At 37.3% G+C, this 23,048-nt stretch overlaps 1 protein-coding gene across 1 annotated transcript; it reads left to right on the top strand.

Moving 5' to 3' along the window:
- Positions 1–21,023: 21,023 nt before the first annotated feature.
- Positions 21,024–22,682, top strand: GK2 (glycerol kinase 2). Its single transcript, XM_007950374.1, has one exon. The coding sequence runs from the start codon at positions 21,024–21,026 to the stop codon at positions 22,680–22,682; it is 1,659 nt and encodes a 552-aa protein (XP_007948565.1).
- Positions 22,683–23,048: the final 366 nt, after the last annotated feature.

Below are 23,048 nucleotides of genomic sequence, written 5' to 3'. Positions count from 1 at the left end.
CATAGCCCAGCAGCTATTAAATAGATGATAATCAGTTAATATTTCATAAAGAAAGAAATAAGGAAAACATGAGGAGAAAAGCAAAAATATAGAATATTATTCTTATGTGCAAGTTACTCCTGAGACTATACAATGCATAAAAACTATTCTTCTTCCCTCAAGTACTTTAAATTCCAATTAGAGAAAAAATAATATTAGATGTTTAAAAAGACTTGTAATGCCAGATGTGTGTACCTCGAAAGTCCAGGGGAAGAAGAGTAAAAGGTACTGATTGATAGAATTATTGAAGCTGTGTGGAAATAGCCAATAAAAAAAGAAAAGAAGAATGGTAGGATTCATTATCATTATCAGCATCAACTTTTGAATGTTTTCCATACTGCAAAACTATTAGTATGCTATTTCATGTCAAAGGCTGATTGTCACAGTGAGAGAGTTCCACTTTGAATTCTTTCTGTGAAACCAGGGGTCAGCAGGAAGTCTACCAAGCAATTCAGTGATGATCACCCGCAACACTCTCTGGGATACCACTGAATTCCTGGCCTCCATGGGTCTATTTGCCCATGTGATGAAAAAGAGGAATCTCAGGGCACCTGGTGTCTGACATGTATTACTCCTCTTTCCTCAGGCTGACTAGAGTTCCCATCTGCCTCAGTTTTCAACGACTGCAAAGAAGCCCAGCATGCTGGAAATGAAATATCTACTGAGTAAGGGGGGCTGTCAATTCTGAAAATGCTTGTCAGTTTGTAAAACTGCCTCTAAGGGTCTGAGGCAATTTTTATACATTGTGGTAAAATTTTCCCAACCTGAGTCCAAACATTAGGAAACTTCCTTCAGAGTCTTCAGGATCATTCAGTTGATGCTTTCCTAATTTGAATCTATCTTTTTAGATGATTATCAGACACTTTCATTCCTGGTGGCTGCTTTTAGGTATTTTTTCAGTTTATAAAACAATAGAGAAATAAGTGGGTCTCTTAGTAATGGAATTATTTATCATTAATAAATACTTTTCAGTAAATACTTATTAAATAGTAAATATACAATGGGTGCTTTACCTCTGTGTGACACTAGCAATATAACCCACTGCCACTGAGTCATTTCCAACTCAGTGACCCCCATTGGGTTTCCAAGGTTGTAAATATTTATGGAAGTAGATTGCCTCATCTTCCTCCCATAGAGCAGCTGGTGTGTTTGAACCACTGAACTTCTGGTTAGCAGTGAAATGCCTTACCCACTATGCCCCCAGAGCTCCTTATCAATATAATAGTTCTAATAATAAATGTGGAGGGGGACACAGTAATCATTCCATCATTTCCAATCATAAATAATTACTTAAATTTACTTCATAATAATATAGAGACATCACACACAACAGAATGAAATATTCTTTGGTCTTGCACCATCTGTTGAGGATCAGACAAATGTGACGCACTTGGTTTTCATTGGCTGATTTTCAGCAGTAGATTGCCAGGGTTTTTTTCTAAGCCATCTTAGTCTGGAAACTCTGGTGAAAATTGTTCAGCATCATAACTACATGCAAGCCTCCACTTAAAGACAGATGGTAGCTGTGCATGAGGTGTATTGGCCAGAAATTGAACTTGTTTCTTCCCCATAGTAGGTGAGAATTTTACCACTGAACCTCACTAGATCAATATCTATATATCTCTTTCCATCTGTCTATCTATGTTAGTTGCCTAGTGTTACTGTAACAAAATGTACTACAAATGGGTACCTTTAAAAAACAGAAATTTATTTTCTCATAATTTTGGAGGTTAAAAATCCAAATCAGGGTCTTGGCTATGTCATTTCCTTCTGTGGCTCTCTGTTCTAGTTTCTGGTATCTGCCAGCAACCATTAGCAATCTTCTGCTTGTAGACAAGCCCTCACATGGTGTCTGTCTTCCCCATATATATATGTATCTATACTGCTCCTTTTTTATGACATAATTCAGAAAGTACTAGGTTTAGGCCCCACCTTACTATAGTATGACATCATTAACATAACTACAGAAAATATCTATTTTCAAACAGCGTTATATTTACAGGTAGGTAGAGTAGAACTCTGGTAGCATAGTGGCTAAAAGTACTTGACTGCTAACCAGAAGGCTGGCGGTTCAAACCCACCAGCCACTCCTCAGAAGGAAGGTTGGGCAATCCTACTTCTGTAGTGATACTGCCTCGGAAACCAAAGGAGGGGTCGCTATGAGTCGGGGCTGACTCGATGGCACATAACAACAACAACAGAGTAGAACTTCAATATAGTCTATTGGATAACACAAATCAGTCCACAAAAGTATACATCTTGACTTCCAGTAAGATGGCAGAATAGTCAGACAAGCTACACAGAACTTCTTCAACAAAGAAAAGAGAAACCAATTGACAGAAATATAGAAGATAATCCTGGAGCCCTGAGCTTTGAAAGGAAGTATACAGAAGTAGATTAGGCACCAACTAATGGAAAAACCTGAATGAAAACAGTGAGTAAGGAGATGGACAGAGCTGTGGACTGTCAGCTACTGTGATGGCACCAACATCCTGAATATTTCCAAGTGCTGTTGGCTCCTGGAATTGACCTAAAGATCAGCCCTGGTTGGTGGCCTATGACTAGGAAGGGAAAAAGCAAGGAGGGAGACAACCTGAGCTGTGGACTTTCAGCTGTCTGGAGGGTACAGCTATTTTGATTGTTTACAAGTGGTGGCCATATTCGATATTTAAAGTGACTGAGAGAGCAGCCACTTTGAATGTTTACCAGCAGCAGCCATTTTGGATATTTAAAGTGATAGCATTCTCATTCAGATTCCAGGGACCTAAGAATAGACTCCATTTTCCAAGGACAGCAGAGACAATATGGGAGGCTGACAATGGGAAAGGAGACAGGTGGTGAGTGTATAAGTTCTGCCAATGAGCAAATAGGTGAGCTCAGTACCTTGCTTACATAGATAGTATCCAAGCAAAACAAAAATTGTGGGCAAGTCACTCCAACATACAATCACCAGTTAAATATAAACACGAAAACATCACAATGTCTCAGAAACAACAGAGCATCACAGACCATGAAAAGAAGCAAGAGAAACAAAGGCCCAGGATATAGACTCAGAACACATCCCTGAGGAAGAAGCAGCATTGGAACTCCCTGATAGAGAACTCAAAAGAACTATATTTAGGTACCTTCAATGGACTGAGAGACAGATCAAGGAAAACACTGACAAAATTGGAGAAAACCTTAACCAATTTTGAAAGACAATACAAGAACAAAAGGACAAAATAAATGAAAAATTAGAAATGACACAAAATCTAAAGATAGAAACCCAGAAGATTAATATTATGTTTTCAGAAATACACATTGAACAGGCAAAGGAGTAGAATTGAATCAATGGAAGACAGTGAAATTGAAGACAAATACCTCAATATATCTTTGGAAAGGGATCAATTAGAAAAAAGTTCAAACAAAATGAAGAAAGTCTAAGATCCATGTGGTGTACCATCAGAAGGAATAACCTACATGTCATCAGAATTCCAGAACAGGAAGATACAAATATAACCACAGAGAAAATTGTCAAAGATTTGTTGGAAGAGAATTTCCCTGGTATGATGAAAGATGAGAATATATCCATTCAAGAAATCCAACAAACCCCAAACAGGGTAGACCTCAAAAGAAAATCATGAAGACATATCATCATCCAATTCACCAAAACCAAAGACAAAGAAAGAATCCTGACAACAGCATGGGAAAAACAAAAAGTTACCTACCAGGGACAACCAATAAGACTAAGCTTGGATTTCTTGGCAGAAACCATTCAGGTGAGAAGACCATAGGATGGCATATATAAAACCTTGAAAGAAAAAAAAAAATTTCCAACCAAGAATTATATACCCAGCAAAATTATCCCTCAAATATGATGATAAAATTAGGACATTTCCACACAAGCTGAAATTAAGGGAATATCTGTTAAAACCAGACCAACCTGATAAAAGATGCTAAAGGGAGTCCTTTGGACAGAAAATCAACAACAGCAAACAACACGTTAACCATTAACACACATGATGACATAAGCCAGAAACCAACCCAGTTATGGAAGTATCCAAAGCAAATAAGCCTACTAGATTGTCAACAGAGAACCAGAGACATCAATTGACAAATGAGGACAACTACAAACCAAAAAGAGGGGAAAAAATTGTGTGGTTACAGAACTTCTAAGTGGTAGGGAAGTCAAGACAACTTCAAGATAGAACAGACTGTTCTAAACTTGGCAATAAAATTATAAATCATAGGGTAACCTCAAAGAAAAATAATAAACTTTCACATTAAAATAAAAAAGAGAACCAGCACAAATATTTAGCAACTATTAAAACAATAGCAAGGAAGGAAGTGGTAATGCGATTCATAACAAACTCAGCACAGAAAATTATATGGAGCAAAGAAATCAGCAACACCGTGAGAAAACACATAACAAAATGACAGCAACAAATTGATAGTTTTCAATAATTATACTTCCCAAAGAGTAGAAAGAGAACCTACAGATTGGGAAAAAATATTTGGAAGTGACATAAAATTTATAGAAAACACCAGCACCTCAACAACAAAAAGATTAATGATCCAATTAAAAAAATGGGCAGAAGATATGAAGACACTTCACCAAGGAGGATATTCAGGCGGCCAGCAAATATATGAAGAAATGTTCATTATCATTAGCTATCAGAGAGAACAAATCTAAACAACAGTGAGATACCATCTCACCCCAGCACTAATGGCAAAGTTCAACAAAACAAAAAATAACAAATGCTGGTGAGGATGTGGAGAGATGGGACTGTCTTACACTGCTGGTGGGATTTTCAAATGATAAAACCACTGTGAAAAGCAGTATGGTGATTGCTTAAAAAGCTGGAATTAGAAATGCCATTTGACCCAGCAATCCCATTACTAGGTAAATACCTTAAAGAAGTGAGAGCCAGGACAAGAATGGCTATATGCACACCCATGTTCATTGCAACACTATTTACAATAGCCAAATGATGGAAACAACATAGATGTCCATCAACAGAAGAATGGATAACCAAACTATGATACACACACACAATGAAATACTATGCAACACTAAAGAATAATGTAGAATCTGCAAAACACTGCATAACATGGATGAACTTGAAGGACATTATGCTGAGTGAAATAAGTCAATCACAGAAAGACAAATCCAGTGTTAGTTCATTATCGTAAAAAGTCAAGGAAAGGTTTATATATGGAAGGAAACTTTCTTTGTTGGTTACAAGGGGTAGGAGGGGAGGGGAGGTATCATTGAAAGAAAAAAAAAATGAATTGACCCATGTCACTTTAGTTTTGTGCATTTCACTATACATAAATTATATTTCAATGAAATGTATTTTAAAATATATATATATGATATATATATAGAGAGAACACATCCCTGAGGAAGAAGCAGCATTGGAACTCCATATAGCTAACACAGGAAGAGATCTACATTTTCTGCTTGATAATATAAAACATATTTCTGTGCCAGTTTTCATCTCTACAAAATTAGACTTGAATGTTTCTTCCAAGCTGAACAAAAAAAAATGATGAAATGATGAACGACTCCAGTTTACCAAAGAATAGTTGGTCTAGATATGATTCAGAAAATTTCTAGGGTTGCCAAGAAATTTTTAAAGAACTTTTTAGTGAAATCTAATTATCTGAAACAAGTTAGCATATATTTCAAAATATTTAAGATAAAGAGGAGAGATGCCCTAGGATGAGCTACAGTTTTATTAAGCACATTATTCAACTACTGGATGATATGTTTTCAGGCTACAATAGATATGAATGCAAGAATCTTGGAAGAGACAGACAATTTTAATGTCCATCCTAGGAAGTCCTTTAAAGGGGCAATTCTACTTGATTCCTAGTCAGGGTCAGCTAAGTCAAGATGACATGGCAAGATTCAGTCTTAGTGAGAAAATGTTACATACAGAAGAAGAAAAGCCCACAATCACCTCACCCTGACAAAGCATATCTCTCTCCAAATGCCATTACAACCTGTGCAACTGTTGCCTGAATGGAAATTGGCAACCCTAATTAATGAATTACCTTTTCAGGTTCTTTCAGCTTTTCTGAGTAAACACTACCACAATGACTGCTTCTCAAACACCATTTTTCTTCCATTAACTTACAATAAAAATAAAATTTCGTTAGAAAATACTTGGAAAATCTTTGCATTTCAGAGGTGGGAAGTTTCTTTAGAGATTACCTAAATTTTACCCCTGACAAAAGTACTAGAGACTAGCATAACTTGCTAACAATCATAAAGCTACTGAGAGTTGGAGCTGGAGTTAAATCCTGATTCTTGTTCTATTTTCTTATCATAATACATACAGATATTTTAAAACATATCTATATATTGCTGCTCTCTAGCATATGTTTCAAAGATTGTAGACCAACAACCATAAACAGGGAGTAATCACTGGTCAAGTTATTAATTAGGATTCTATTATATGGCAACTATAATTTTATACAGTAGTGAGATTGATATTTTGATAATAATAACAATGTGGGGTTGGGTTTAAAATTGTTAGTGGTAGTAATGACAGTAAGAAACTAAACAGCACACTGCCACAGCCAAAGGGCATAAACATGGCTCTAACAATGACTGGACAAAAATCTCAGTTGTTCCAAGTTGAATTTTGACCTCTAGTCTCTTTATTTTCTTGACATATGCAAATAATACATGCACATACAAAAATGTGCTAGAAAGCCTTCTAATCACATTACTTTGACAAGTTTGGTATCTTATAAAGTATGTACAAGCACCTCACACGAAATCCACTAGGAAAATACCTCATAGTAGTACTTTACTGATTAAAAGTGGACTCAGATGCCCATCAGACATTCAAGGAAAATGGTGCAGACACTGATTCTCCTCTGGGGCAGAGCTCTGCCACCCTCATCCTTTTCACAAAGAAGTGTACATGTTCTGGGTTTTGTGCAAGAAATTTTATCAAAACAACCTTCTCATTCATACATGTCCCTTTCTCTATCCAGGTAAGAAGCTATAGAATAATATGGTGGGTAATAAGTAGACGGAATCAGAGAAATCACTCATTTCTTCTTCATGACAGTCTGCTTTGTTCACTTAGTCAGCAGCAGTAAACCACAGTCAGGCTTTAAAATGGAACACTTGCCTCCCCCATGCCCATCACACACACACACATACACACACACACGTACATACACACTGACACTCACACACCAAGGAGAGGTTTAATGTCTGTATTTTTTTTTTTTTTCTAAAAAAAGATGGGGTGGGCAAGAAAGAGCATCTTTCACGTTCTGCAATTTCAGAGTAAGTATCCAACGCGACTTGCCATGATAACTAAATTTATTATTAACTGTGTATTTCATGATGTTAGTGACAATATGCTAATGTGATTTTTCACGTCCTCCTGCAGTGAACAGATGGCTCCTTTTTCTTTACTTTCCACATCAAGTGTGATTATTTCTTGGTGCCAAAAGCCACCTGCCGCTCCTCGGTCTCCAGTCTAATTTTTTATGTTGGTAAAACACAGCAGGACTTGTTATCAGTTGGATGGCATCTTAATAAAAGGAGACATGCCAACATATTGACATCATGTTCAAGGGGAAATTTCAGCCCCTTCAAACCCTTAACCCCCTTCCTCCACTCCCATTCAAAAAGTGAAGAAGGAAAAAAAAATGCAAAGATCTCACCAGTTTTAAGATGTTTGATTACAATTGTTGGGCCTAGATCCAAGATGCTGAATTGGCTTCCCTTTGTTCCTAAACCCAAGTACCTCACTCAGGGCTCTGATCTTTCATCCTGTGTAATGATAATTAGCTGTAACATATTCCAAAGTCAAATATAAGCAGGAATACATTAACATTGAGATCAGTGTCAGGGCAATTTTCACTGGGAAAATGACAAAGAACACACACACACACACACACACTCAAAAATTTTAGGATTCAAACATTCACAAAATCATTTTCAGACCCATAAATATTAAACTCATTGGCTTGTCCATTATGAATGCTTACCTAGGATACCATGGCCTCCTAATGTGGATGCAGTGACTCCCACAGCCCACACCTAACAGAGAAAACATGAGCAATAAACCATGGTAGCTTGCTTTAATTTTTCCATTCTTCATTAGAACAAAGGGGAAGAGAACATTAGGTGATTTGTGGTCCAAGAAGAGGTCTTCCAGGAGATTGGATGGCATGGCTCTCAACAGCTGGTCCAGCACATTTGGGAACAGCATGTAGAAAAATGCATCAGTGTTTTGAAGATTACCAACTGTGATGATGCATTGGTTATGACACAATCTAAAAAATCCCAATTTCCTAACCACAGACTATATAATTGAATGTCCTTACAATCAGGCCACACACTCAAATTCAAGAATAAGATAAGTCCAACTTTGTTAAAATCTAATCATTCAAGAGGGATTTTCACTCTTTAGAGATGAGGGAGAATACCATTCTTATATACCTAAATACTTTTTTGACAGCCAAGGAATTGTACATGTTGCTGGATTCCAAAGATTTACAAAGTTGACAAAAGGTAGAAGAAAATGCTGACAATAAAAGTGCAAATATCATCTTAATAAAAAATGTCACAATTAATAGTTCTCTTGAGATGAACAATTATAACTACACTATTCTACCACAAAATCTTTCAGCTGATGTAATCTTTGGACTTATTTATTTACTTTATTCTTTGGAACTGTCTTTCCAAAGGAAAGAGATCTTATTACCTGCTTTGCAGCTTGACAAGCTTTTTCTTTATGTTGCTTTTTCCCAACATTTTACTACAAAAGTTGGGAAAATACAGAAAAGTTGAAAGAATTTTATCTCCAATACCATTATATCTCTCACACAGACTCTATAGTAAACATTTTATTATACTAGTTTTATCATATATCTTCCTAGTTATACATCCCTGTACTTTTTCATCTATCCATCTTATTATATTAGATTGTAAAATGAGTAATCAATAGTCCATATAGAAGTACAAGTAAATTTTCTTGACTTTATAAAAATCACTTAATAAACTGAGGACCAGTGGTGTTCATTAATTCATTCATTAATTATTTCTTGAATTCATGATTTGGGGAAGGCATTATTCTAGGTGGTGGAGTTACAAGATTAAATAAAATAGCCAAGGTGTCCATCTTCATTAAACTTACAATTGGATGACTTTGAGAGGAGAAAAAATAACAAGTAAAGGAGCAGTTCTCTAAAAGAGAGTATGCAAAGGAAAATATATCAGAACTATGTTGTTGTTCTTGTTAGGTTATGAGTCGAGTTATCTCTGACTCATAGTGACCTTATGTACAACAGAATGAAACACTGCCCAGTCCTGTGCCAGCCTCATGATCTTTACTATACCTGAGTCTATCTTTTCAGCCACAGGGTCAATCCATCTCATTGAGGGCCTTCCTCTTTTCACTGACCCTCCACTTTCTCAAGCATGATAACCTCCAGAAAACGGTCCCTTCTGATATGACCAAAGTAGGTGCGACAAAGTCTGGCCATTCTCACCTCCAAGCAGCATTCTGGGTACACTTCTTTCAGGATAGATGTGTTAGTTCTTACAGCAGTCCATGGTACTCTCATTATTCTTCACCATCACCACAACTCAAAAGCATCAACTCTTCTTCGGTTTTACTTATTCATTGTCCAGGTCTCACATGCATATGAGGCAATTGAAAATACCATGGCTTGGGTTAGGTGCATCTTGGTCTTCAAGGAGACATCTTTGCTCTTCAACACTTGAAAGTGGTCTTTTGCAGCATATTTGCCCAGTGCAATACACCTTCTGTTATCTTAACAGCTGCTTCCATTGGTGTTGATTGTAGAACGAAGTAATGTGATGTCTTTGACAACTTCAATCTTTTCTCCATTTATCATGATGCTGCTTGTTGGTCCAGTTGTGACAATTTTTGTTGTCTTTATATTGAGATGTAATCCATACTGCAGACTGCATTCTTCAATCATCATCAGTAAGTGCTTCAAGTCATCCTCACTTTCAGCAAGTAAAGTTATGTTGCCAGCATACCACATGTTGTTAATGAACCTTTCTCCAATCCTGATACCATGTTCTTCTTCATATAGTTCAGCTTCTCAGATTATTTCCTCAGCATACAGATTGAATAATGGTGAAAAGACACAAACCTACCACACTTCCTTCCTTATTGTGAGCCATGCAGTATCCCCTTGTTTTGTTTGAATGACAGCCTCCTGGTCTATCTACAGGTTCCTCATGAGTACAAGTAGTGTTCTGGAATTTCCATTCTTTTCCATGTTATCCATAATTTGTTATGATCTGCACAATAAAATGCTTTTTCATAGTCAATAAAACACAAGTAAACATCTTTCTGTCATTCTTTGCTTTCAGCCAAGATCCACATGACATCAGCAATTAAATCCCTCATTCCATGTCCTCTTCTGAATCCAGCTTGCATTTCTGGAAGTTCTCTGTCAATATGCTGCCACAAAAACATTTGAATTATCTTCAGTAAGATTTTACTTGTGTGTGATAGTACTGTTGTTCAATAATTTCCATGTTCTGTGGGATCACCTTTTTTTGGAATAGGTACAAATATGGATCTCTTCCAGTCAGTTGGCCAGGTACCTGTCTTTCAAATCTCTTGGCATAGCCAAGTGAGTGCCTCCAGTGTGGCATCCATTTGTTGAAACATCTCAATGGGTATTCCATCAATTCCTGGAGCCTTGTTTTTCACCAATTCCTTCTACTTCTTTCTTCAATAGTATTTGTTCTTGATCATATGCCACCTCCTGAAATAGAAGAACATCAACCAATTCTTTTTGGTATAGTGACTCTGTGTATTCCTTCCATCTTCTTTTGATGTTTGCTGCTTCATTCAATATATTGCCCATAGAATCTTTCAATATTGCAACTTGAGGTTTAAAGTTTTTCCTCAATTTTTCATCTTGAGAAATGCTGAGCATGTTCTTCTCTTTTGGTTTTCTAACTCCAAGTCTTTGCACATTTCATTATAAAACTTGACTTTGTCTTCTCAAATTGCTCTTTGAAATCTTCTATTCAGCTCTTTTGTCTTGTCATTTCTTCAATTTGCTTTAGCTACTCTCCATTCAAGGGAAGTTTCGGAGTCTCTTCTGACATCCTTTTTGGTTTTTTCTTCCTTTCCTGCCTTTTTAATACCCCTTTCTTTTCTTCATGGATAATGTTCTTGATGTCATCCCACATTCTTCTGATTTTTGGTCATTGGTATTCAATGCATCAAATCTATTATCTAAATTGTCTCTAAATCCAGGTAGAATCTAATCAAGGTCATATTTTGGCTCCTGTGGACTTGTTTTAATTGTCTTCAGCTTCAGCTTGAACTTGCATATGAGCAGTTGATGGTCTATTCCACAATCAGCTCCTGGTCTTGTTTTGGCTAAAGACATTGAGCTTCTCCATATCCTCAGAACTATAGACAAGAAAATATATTGGAGACTGTTCTTCAATTAGGTCAACAAAAGAGGAGAAGGCCCTCAATAAGATGGATTGACACAGTAGCTAACAACGATGAGCTCTGGTATAGGAGGGATCATGGAGCTGACACAGGACCAGGCAGTGTTTTGTTCTGCTGTACATAGAATCGCTATGAGTGCGAGATGACTTGAAAACACCTAACAACAACAACAACATTCTTAACTTCCACCATCTGTCTGTTTGCTGTATTGGGCTGGCTTCATGGTGGTATGATTCTGGAAGCCATACCACTAGTATTTCAAATACCAGCAGGGTCATTCATGGTGGACAGATTTCTGTGTAACTAACTTCCAGACTAAGATAGACTGTGAAGAAAGGTATTGGAATTTACTCCTGAAAACTTGCCAATGTATTACTTATAGATCATAACCGATCATTGTCCAATTCACACTTTGAATGTCAAGAGGAGTGATGAGGAGGACATTATATTTGGTGAAGTAGAGGGTAATGAGTCTATGAGAGACTCTCAGTGATTTGGCCTGGCACATAGACACAACAGTGGTCTTGAAATTGCTGGCAATTGTAAGGATAATGCAGGACTAGTCAGTATTTCATTTTGTTATACATAAAGTCATCATGAGTCAGTGTTGACTCAATGGCAGCTAACAATAAGCTTCTGTACTTATTACAACCCCTATATTAAGAACAACACAACAAAACAGATAATTAATCTCAATTTAGTTCAGAAGGAAAAGTTAACCCAATTGATTTAGCTTTTTAGAGTAATCACACATCACTGATGGATTTAACCAAGACTAATATATATATATATATTTTTTTAAACTAAATAACTTCTGACTCATAGTGACCTCTCCTTGGGTTTCTGAGGCAGTATCACTATGGAAGTAGATTGCCCAACCTTCCTTCCAAGGAGTGGTTGGTGGGTTTGAACTGCCAGGTTTTTGGTGAGTAGTCAAATGCCTTATGTACTATGCCACCAGAGCTCCTAAGTTGTTCTTGTTGTTAGGTGTCATAGAGTCAATTCCTACTCATATTGAGCCTATATACAACAGAACAAAATATCGCCAGGTCCTGTTCCATTCTCAGAATCCTCACTATGTTTGAGCCCTTTGTTGAGGCATGATGTCCTTCTCCAGGGACTTGTCCCTCTCGATAGCATGTCCAAAATACATAAGATAAAGTCTCACCATTCTCATTCCTAAGGAGCATTCTGGCTGTACTTCTTCCAAGGAAGATTTTTTTGCTTCTGGAAGTCCATGATATATTCAATATTGTTCAAAGGTATCAATTGTTCAGTCTTCATTATTCATTGTGCAGCTTTCACATGCATATGAGGTGATTGAAAATACCATGGCTTGAGTCAGGCTTATCTTAATCCTCAAAGTGACACCTTTGCTTTATAACACTTTAAATAAATCTGTTACAGCAAGTTGCCCAAAATAATATGCTGTTTGAATTCTACTGTTTCCTTGGCCATTGATTGTGCATCTCAGTGAAATGAAATTCTTGACAATTTCAATCTTTTCTCCATTTACCATAATGCAATTATGAGGATACTTGTGTTCTTTCTGTTGAGGTATAATCCATATTGAAGCCTTTGATTACATCAATAAGTGTTTCAAGTCCTCCTCACTTTCAGTAAACATATGTTTACTACTGCCAAATACTTGGAAAGAAGAAAAAAATTAAACAATTTAAAAGTAATCTATTCCATACATATCTAGTCAAAGTATGGTAAATTAGAACATTAGTAATTGTTGCTTCTGAGTTTTGAACTTAGAAAAGAACTGACAGAAGTTTTTTTTTTTTTTTCAGTTGAACAAAGATATGGCCAGAAACCACTATTTGTCTGTCACTTTGTTCTCCTGTGGTGGCTTAGGTATTGCTGTGAGGCTGGAGGCAATGCCACCAGTATTTCAAATACCAGCAAGGTTACCCATGGTGGACAGGTTTCAGCAGAGTTTCCAGAATAACAGAGACTCAGAAGAAGGAAGGGGCCATCCACTTCTCAAAGAAATGAGCAATGAAAACCTTATGAATAGCAGTGAAACATTGTCTGATCATTACTGGAAAACTTTATAAATGACCCTGAAACATTGTCTGACATACTGCCTGAAGATAAGGCCCTCAAGTCAGAAGCTACTCAAAATATGACTGGGGAAGAACTACCACCTCAAAGCAGAATCAACCTTAATGATGTAGATGGAGTAAAGTTTCAGGACTCCATTTGCTGATGGGACATGACTCAAAATGGGAAGAACCAGCTGCAAACATACATTAATAATCACAACATGGAGTAGGAAGTATGAGTCTTGGAAAACTGGAAGTTGTGAACAATGAAATGGAAACCATAAACACCAATACCCTAGGCCTAGTGAACTGATATTAACAGGTTTTGGCCATTTTGAATTACAAAATCCTATGATCTACTATGCTGGGAATGATAAATTGAAGAGGAATTGCATGGCATTCATTGCCACAAAGAATATTTAAAACCTATCCTGAAGTTCGATGCTATCAGTGAAAAGATAATATTCATATTCCTACAAGGAAAACCAGTTAATACTATTATTATTCGAATTTATGCACCAACTACTAGAACCAAAAATGAAGAAATTGAAGATATTTACCAACTTTTGCAGCCTGAAATGGACCAAACATGCAATCAACATGCATTGATTATTCCTGGTGATTGGAATGCAAATGATGGAAACAAAGAAGAATCACTGGTAGGTAGAAAGCATGGCCTTAGTAATAGAAATATGCCAGAGATCAGATGATAGAATTTTTCAAGACCAATGACTTATTCCTTGTAAATACCTTTTTTTCAACAAGATAAACAATGGCTGTACACATGGTCTGCACCAGATTGAATACACAGGAATCAGATCAACTACATCTGTGCAAAGAGGCAATGGAGAAGCTTGATAGCTACAGCCAAAACAAGGCCAGGAGCTGACTGTGGAACAAACAACCAGTTGCTCATATGCAAGTTCAAGTTGAAGCTGAAGGCAATTAAAAGAAGCCCACAAGAGCCAAAATATTATCTTGATTATATCCCCTGTGAATGAAGGAAGGTTGGGCAATCCTACTTCCGTAGTGATACTGCCTCGGAAACCCAAGGAGGGGTCGCTATGAGTCGGGGCCGACTCGACGGCACATAACAACAACAACAACAACAAAGAATAGATTTGATGCATTGCACCAATGACAGATGAATTGTGGGATGAGATCAAGAACATCATCCATGAAGAAAGCAAAAGGTCATTAAAAAGACAGGAAAGGAGGAAAAAAAAAGGATGTCAGAAGATATTGGAACTTACTCTTGAACAGAGAGTAGTTAAATCAAATGGGAAAAATGAAAAGAAAAAAAGAGCTGAACAGATTTCCAAGAGTAGCTCGAGAAGACAAAGCCAATTATTATAATGAAGTGTACAAAGACATGGAGTTAGAAAATCAAAAGGTAAGAACATGTTTGGCATTCCTCAAGCTGAAAGAACTAAAAAACAAAAAAACAAAAAAAAAATTCAAGCCTCGAATCACATTATTGAAAGATTCTGTGGGCAAAATACTGAATCATGCAGGAAACATCAAAAGAAAATGAAAGGAATACACAGAGTCACTGTACCACAAAAAACTGATCAATGTTCATCTATTTCAGGAGGTGGTATATCATCAAGAACCAATGGTACTGAATGAAGAAGTCCAAGCTGTACTGAAGAAACTGGAGAAAAACAAGACTCTAGGAATTGATGGAATACCCAGTGAGATATTTCAACAAATGGATGCTGAATTGGTACCCTTACCCATCTATGCCAAGAAATTCGGAAGACAGCTACCTGGCCAACTGACTGGAAGAGATTCATATTTGTATCCAATCCAAAGAAAGGTACTCAATCCCATAGAATGTACAAATTACAGAACAATATCATTAATATCCATGCAAGTAAAATCTTGCTGAAGATAACTCAAAAACAGCAGGGAAGAGGGAACTTCCAGAAATGCAAGCTGGATTCAGAAGAGGATGTGGAACAAGAGATATCATTGCAGATGTCAGATGGATCTTGGCTCAAAGCAAAGAATACCAGAAATATGTTTACTTGTGTTTTATTGACTGTGGAAAAGCATTTGACTGTGTGGATCATAACAAATTATGGATGACTGAGAAGAATAGGAATTCCAGGACACTGGATTGTGCTCATAAGGAAACTGTCCATAGATCAGGAATCTGTCATTCAAACAGAACAAACGGATACTGTTGGGTTAGAATCAGGAAGGGAGTGTGGCAAGGTTATATCTTTCACCATACTTATTCAGTCTGTTTGCTGAGCAAATAATCCAAGAACACAGCATCAGAATTGGAGGAAGACTCATTAACAACCTGATATATGCAGATTAAGCAACCATGTTTGCTGACAGAGAAGATGACTTTAAGAATTTACTGATGAAGATTAAAGATTGCAGTCTTCAATATGATTACAACTCAACATAAGGAATAAAATCCTCACAACTAGACCAATATGCAGCATCAGAATAAATGGAGAAAAGATTGAAATTGTCAACAATTTCATATTATTTGGATCCACAATCAACATCCATGGAAACAGCAGTCAAGAAATCAGACATCATACTGCACTGGGCAAGTCTACTACAAAAGACCTCTTTAAAGCTCTGAAGAGCAAAGATGTCTCTTTGAAGACTAAAGTGTGTCTAACCCAAGCCATGGTATTTTTCAATAGCTTCATATGCATGCTGATAGTTGGACCATGTATTAGGAAGACCAAGAAGAGTTGATGCTTTTGAGTTGTGGTGTTGGAGAAGAATACTGAAAGTAACATGGACTGCCAGGAGAACAAACAAATCTATCCTAGAAGAAGTAGCCAGAATGCTCCTTGGAAATGAGAATGGCTAGACTTCGTTTCACTTACTTTGCTCATGTTGTCAGATGGGACCATTCCCTGGAGAAGGATATCATGCTTGGTAAAGTGGAAGGTCAGCGAAAAAAGGGGAAAGCCCTCAACAAGATGGATTGACATGATGGATGTAATAATGATGGGCTCAGCTATAGCAAGTATTGTGAGGATGGCACATGACCAGGCAGCATTTAGTTCTGTTGGACATAGGGTCACTATTAGTCAGAGATGACTTAATGGCACCTAACAAACACGACAATATTCCCCTCCCCGATTTTTAAAAAAATGTTTTTTCTCTGCATAGACACACATAATAGCTCAGCCTGTGCACCCATTCTTCCACACGTATATCAATGTTTGACTTCACTGACAATTAAGTACTGTGTGTGCAAAAGGGTTCATCTTTGTTGTCTCTAACTCTCATCCATTCTCTATGTCTTCCTCTTCCTCAAAGCCACGGTGTTGATCACTCACATTTGGTACATTGCCCGTCTCTTCATCCAAATAAATACTTGTCTCTACCTATCTAACAGGGTTCCTTCCCCTCCCTCCTATCCCTGGTAACCAACAAAGAAAAGTTCCTTCCATATATAAACCTTTCCTGGACTTTTTACAACAGAACACTAATACAATATTTATCCTTCTGTGATTGATTTATTTCACTTAGCATAATGTCCTCCAAGGTCATCCACATTATGTGGTGTTTTGCAGATTCTACATTATTCTTTAGGGCTGCATAGTATTCCATTGTGTGTATTTACCATAGTTAGGTTATCCGTTCTCCAGTTGATGGACACCTAGATTGTTTCCATCTTTTGGCTATTGTAAATAGTGCTGCAATGAACATGTTTATACATATATCTGTTCTTGTCCTGGCTCTCACTTCTTTAGGATATATACCTAGTAATGGAATGGGTAGGTCGAATGGTATTTCTAATTTCAATTTTTTTAAGAAATCACCATAATGCTTTCCACAGTGGTTGTATCATTTGAGAGTCTCAGTCTCTCCGCATCATCACCAGCACTTGTTATTTTCTCTCTTGTTGAAATTTGCTACTAGTGCTGGGGCAAGATAGTATCTCATTGTTGGTTTGATTTGCATCTCTCTAATGGCTAGTGATCATGAGCATTTCTTCATATGTTTGTTGGCTGCCTGAATATCCTCTTTGGTGAAGTGTCTATTCATGTCTTCTGCACATTTTTGAATTGGATTATTTGTCTTTTTGTGGTTGAGGTGTTGGAGTTTTTATAAATTCTAGAGAGAAGTCCCTTGTCAGTTATGTCACTGGAGAATATTTTTTCCCAATCCGTAGGTTCTTTTTTCATTCTTGTAGAGAGGTCTTTGGAAGCACATAAAAATTTAATTTTCAGAAGGTCTCATTCATCTAGTTTATCTTCTGCTGTTTGTGCATTTTGAGTTATGCTTGATAGTCTACTTATGCCATACAGTGTTGTTGTTGTTATGTGCCGTCAAGTCGGACCCAACTCATAGCGACCCCTCCTTGGGTTTCTGAGGCAATATCACTACAGAAGTAGATTGCCCAACCTTCCTTCCAAGGACTGGCTGGTGGGTTTGAACCACCAGCCTTCTGGTTAGCAGTCAAGTGCCTTAGCCACTATGCTACCAGAGCTCCTTATGCCATACACAGTAGAGTCCCCAGATTTGATCCTATTTTTACCTTGAGGAATTTTATGGTGTTAGGTGTCATGGTCCCCAAATTTTTGTGTCATCTTCTGATGATTTCTATTTTCTACTATTCAATTAATTGTTATTACTACTTTTTCTTCTCTAGCTTCATAATTTTCTCCAAAGAATTTATGTAAATGGAAAATATGATGCACTCGAGGTTGTAAAAAAAAAAAAAGAGTTGGTTTTTTGTTATTTTCTATCTTGTCTGTTTGATTTCACTATGGGTTATATTCAGAAGCTAACTCAGAAGTGTAGTTTATGGCCTAAAGCAGAAAATTGCTATTCACTGAGTCAATAATCAATACATTTTAAATAGTTAATAATTAAATCTCTATTCATCAGATCTACAATTAATATAAAATTTTAGTTTTTATTCAATGGATTCCCACTCCAGTTAAGATCAAGTTATAAGGATTGCATTTCTTCTCCCATATGAAACAACAGAATGATGGGCAAAATGCATGGATTTATAGTTTTCAATATACTAGATGTCAAGCAATGAAGGAGACTAAAGCCTAACAGCTATGAAATAATGTGAATACCCCTCATTTGTCAGCTATCTTCTTACCCAATGTGTCACATTTACAATAGTAAAAAAATCTGTACAACTGTTTTGTTCACTAACAACATATATCTGGCAGTAACAAATGCTGAGGTGTGATGCAAGAATAACACTGGCTATGTTGGTTAAGTTTGTGTGTCAACATAGCTGGGATATGATTCATAGGGTTTGGCAGTTAATGTAAGGATATAACCTGGCAGTTATGTGATGATGTAATTTGTTAGTTGTGTAATAATGTGGTCTTCCTCTATTTTCACATAACTACCTAATCTCTGGAACCTAACCATGTTGGTAAGTGAAGAAAGAGTGGGTGTACTATGATTGTCCTAGCTTACTGCCTGGAGGAGTTTTGAGGGCACAGAACAAAGAGGGGGAACCTAAGTGGACCCAGTAGAAACTCTGTAGCAAAGAGATGGAGCTAAGCATTGGACAGACTAAGATGGCTAGAAAGTGTAGGTCATAGATTCAGAAAAGAGAGGGCTGTGCAGAGAAAAGACTCCAAAGAACTTCAGAAAGTACCCCCTTGAGTATTCAGCAGAGTATTGATCAGTGCACATGTGTGAGGAAACTACCTGAGGCTATGAAAAGAGCTACATGAAAAGATTAGCATAATAATGTCCTGTGCTCACCCAGACTGGAACAGTGACTATTCCCACCAGCCAGACTGGAAAACCTCATTTTTCATGGACCATTGGGTAGAGTATACAGAGGTTCTCATCACTGTAAAAAGGAATAGTTCCTAGACTGAGCATTTCCCTATTCACATTTAATGAATCTAAAAAGCTAGATCCAAAAGAATGAAATAATTTCCAAGTAACTTTATTGCATTCCAGAACAAAACTCATGAAGATTTATAGGAAGGCAAAATATCCAACACTCAACCAGGTAAATTTCACAATGTTTAGTACCAAATCATACATGTAAAGAAGTAGGGAAACATGATCTATAATGAAGAGATAAATCAGTCAGTCAATCAGAACTAGCACAGATGTTAGAATTAAGGGAATATAAAATTAAAATAGTCATTCAAACTGTATTCCATATGTTCAAAAATTTAGTAGATATTTAAAAGACTCAAATTGAACTTCTAGGGATGAAAACTATAAGGTGCAAGATAAAAAATCATTGGCATATTAGACATTGAAGGAAAAAAAAATAGTGAACTTGAAGACATAGAAACTATTGAAAATGAAACTCAGAAAGAAAAGAGAAATGAAAATAATGAACAAAGTATCAGTGAGTTGAGGGACAACTTCAAGAAGGCTAATGTAGAAATGGAGTCTCTGAGTTAGATGAAGTGCTCCCTGGTAGTGCAATGGTTAAGCACTCATTGCTAACTAAAAGATGGCAGTTCTTCAAACCCATCAGTGGCTCCAAGGGTGAAAGATGTGGCCATCTACTTCTGAAAAATTTTGCAGCATTGGAGATTCTATGGGGAAGTTCTTCTCTGACCTATAGGCTCCCTGTAAGTTGTAATTGACTTTACAGCAGTGAGTTTGGTTTCTGGTTTTGGTTGAGGAAAACAAGGCAGAGGGGGAAAGAAAGTCAGAAAAAGAGAAGTAAAACATATTTGAGAAAACAATGACCCCTAGTTTTTCAAATTTGATAAAACTGATAAACCCACAGATCCAAGTACCTCAATGAAGCCTCAAGAACAGGAAATAAGAAGAAAAAAAAAAAAAAAAAAAAACTACACCAAGGCTATTAGTGATAAAATGAACCAAAACCATCGACTAAAACAAAAACCTTAGAAGCAGCCAGGGAGGGAGGGGGAAAGGACATGTTGAAAATAAGAATGACGGCAAAGTTTAAATCTGAAACAATGAGAGAACATAGCAGAGCAACAGCTTTGAAGTACTGAATTAAAAATACTAAAACTATGGATTTCTATACCCAGAGTAAACATTTTCAACTATTAAGATGAAATGCTTTTCAGACATCCAAAAGCTGGAAGAATTCATCTCCTGTGCTCTGCGTTACCAGAAATGTTAAAGGAAACCTTACAAGCAGAAAGAAAAGTCTATCAAATAGAAATATGGATTCACACAAAAGAATGAAGACTGCTGGAAAGAGTAACTCATAGATATATAGATGATTTTTTTTTTTTTTTTTAATTAAAATCCTCTTAAATAATTGAGCAGTTGGGATGAGACCTGGACCGGAAGGACGAGGTAAGAACGCGTCCAGCAGTTAAGGGGCAAAGGTTGCCTCATGCTGCCTCACAGGTTGCCTCGTGCTGCCTCCCACAGCGGCTGCCTCCCACTGAGAACGCTGCTCACTCCCAAAAGGCTAGTGGCCTCATGACTCCTCCCCTCCCAACACCGCTGTCGCCTGGGAAACCGCCCAAGCACTGGTGAACCCATCGGTTTCATGGCAGCCCGGAAGAAAGCAGTTGAGGGGCCGTTGGTAGGCGCAGTAGTCCAAGGCACCGGCTCCAGTAGCTTTCTGGTTTTCAATTTAAAAACAGCAGAACTACTTACTCGTTATCAAGTCGAATTAACACAAGATTTCCCACAAGAAGGATGGGTGGAACAAGACCCTAAGGAAATTCTACAGTCCGTCTATGAGTGTATAGAGAGAACGTGTGAGAAACTTGATGAGCTTAATATTGATATATCCAACATAAAAGCTATTGGTGTAAGCAATCAGAGGGAGACCACTATAGTCTGGGACAAGTTAACTGGAGAACCTCTCTACAATGCTGTGGTGTGGCTTGATCTAAGAACCCAGGCTACCGTTGAGAAGCTCAGTAAAAAAATACCAGGAAATAGTAACTTTGTCAAGTCCAAGACAGGTCTTCCACTTAGCACTTACTTCAGTGCAGTGAAACTTCGTTGGATGCTTGACAATGTGAGAAAAGTTCAAAAGGCTGTTGAAGATGGTAGAGCTCTTTTTGGTACAATTGATTCATGGCTTATCTGGAGTTTGACAGGAGGAGTTAATGGAGGTGTCCACTATACAGATGTTACAAATGCAAGTAGGACAATGCTTTTCAATATTCATTCTTTAGAATGGGATAAAGACCTCTGTGATTTTTTTGAAATTCCAATGGATATTCTTCCAAAAGTCTTGAGTTCTTCTGAGATCTATGGCCAAATGAAATCTGGGTCCTTGGAAGGTGTGCTGATATCTGGGTGTTTGGGGGACCAATCTGCTGCATTAATAGGACAAATGTGCTTCCAGGAAGGACAAGCAAAGAACACCTATGGAACAGGCTGTTTCTTACTATGTAATACAGGTCGCAAGTGTGTGTTTTCTGAACATGGTCTTCTGACCACAGTGGCATATAAACTAGGCAAAAACAAGCCAGTAGTTTATGCATTGGAAGGTTCTGTTGCTATAGCCGGTGCTGTTGTTCACTGGCTGAAAGACAATCTTGGAATTCTAGAAACCCCTGAAGAAATTGAAACACTTGCTAAGGAAGTAGGTACTTCTTATGGCTGTTACTTCATTCCAGCATTCTCAGGGTTATATGCACCTTATTGGGAACCCAGTGCAAGAGGGATCATCTGTGGTCTCACTCAGTTCACTAATAAATGTCATATTGCTTTTGCTGCATTAGAAGCTATTTGTTTCCAAACCCGAGAGATTTTGGATGCCATGAACCGTGACTGTGGAATTCCATTCAATCAGTTACAGGTAGATGGAATAATGACTAACAACAAAATTCTAATGCAACTGCAAGCAGACATTCTGCATATTCCAGTAGTAAAGCCCTCTATTACTGAAACAACTGCACTGGGAGTTGCCATGGCAGCAGGAAGTGCAGAAGGAGTGGGCATTTGGAGTTTTGAAAATGACAATTTGTCAAACATCATGGGGGAACGGTTTGAACCACAGATCAAGGCCACAGAAAGTGAAATTCGTTATGTTACATGGAAGAAAGCTGTGATGAAGTCAATGGGTTGGGTTACAACTCAGTCTCCTGAAAGTGGTGACAATATCTTCTCTACTCTGCCCTTGGGCATTTTTATAGTGAGTAGCATGTTAATGTTAATTGGAGCAAGATACATCTCAGGTATCCCATAAAATATCACTCATGGGTTCCCAAGATACAAGCTTTTTAGCATAAGAACAGAACCCAGAAATTCTGTCTCTTCATGTGATGATACTATTACAGACTATGATTTTGCTTATAAATCACATGCTGCATAACCAAAGAGAATCCACCAAGTAAATATGTGACTTTAAATAAAGAAAACAGCAGAAAATGCTATAGAAACATATGGTGTGGTTTTTTACGACAGTCTGGCCACCATTTTTGGGGCCGACTCCTGTCATTGCCACAATATCTTGATTAAGATTGAGAAAGAATTCAAATTCTATCCATGGAATCTTTCATCGAACATATCCTAATACTGATATATTAGTATATATATATAAGAAAGACAGGAA

This window comes from Orycteropus afer, unplaced genomic scaffold (genome assembly GCF_000298275.1).
Source record: "Orycteropus afer afer isolate SDZICR_OR568_19922 unplaced genomic scaffold, OryAfe1.0 scaffold00270, whole genome shotgun sequence".
NCBI lineage: Eukaryota > Metazoa > Chordata > Mammalia > Tubulidentata > Orycteropodidae > Orycteropus > Orycteropus afer.
This window is presented reverse-complemented; position numbering and strand designations above follow the sequence as displayed.

Coding starts and splice junctions, on each gene's coding strand:
- GK2 (XM_007950374.1), top strand. CDS start 21,024: ATGGCAGCCCGGAAGAAAGCAGTTGAGGGGCCGTTGGTAGGCGCAGTA.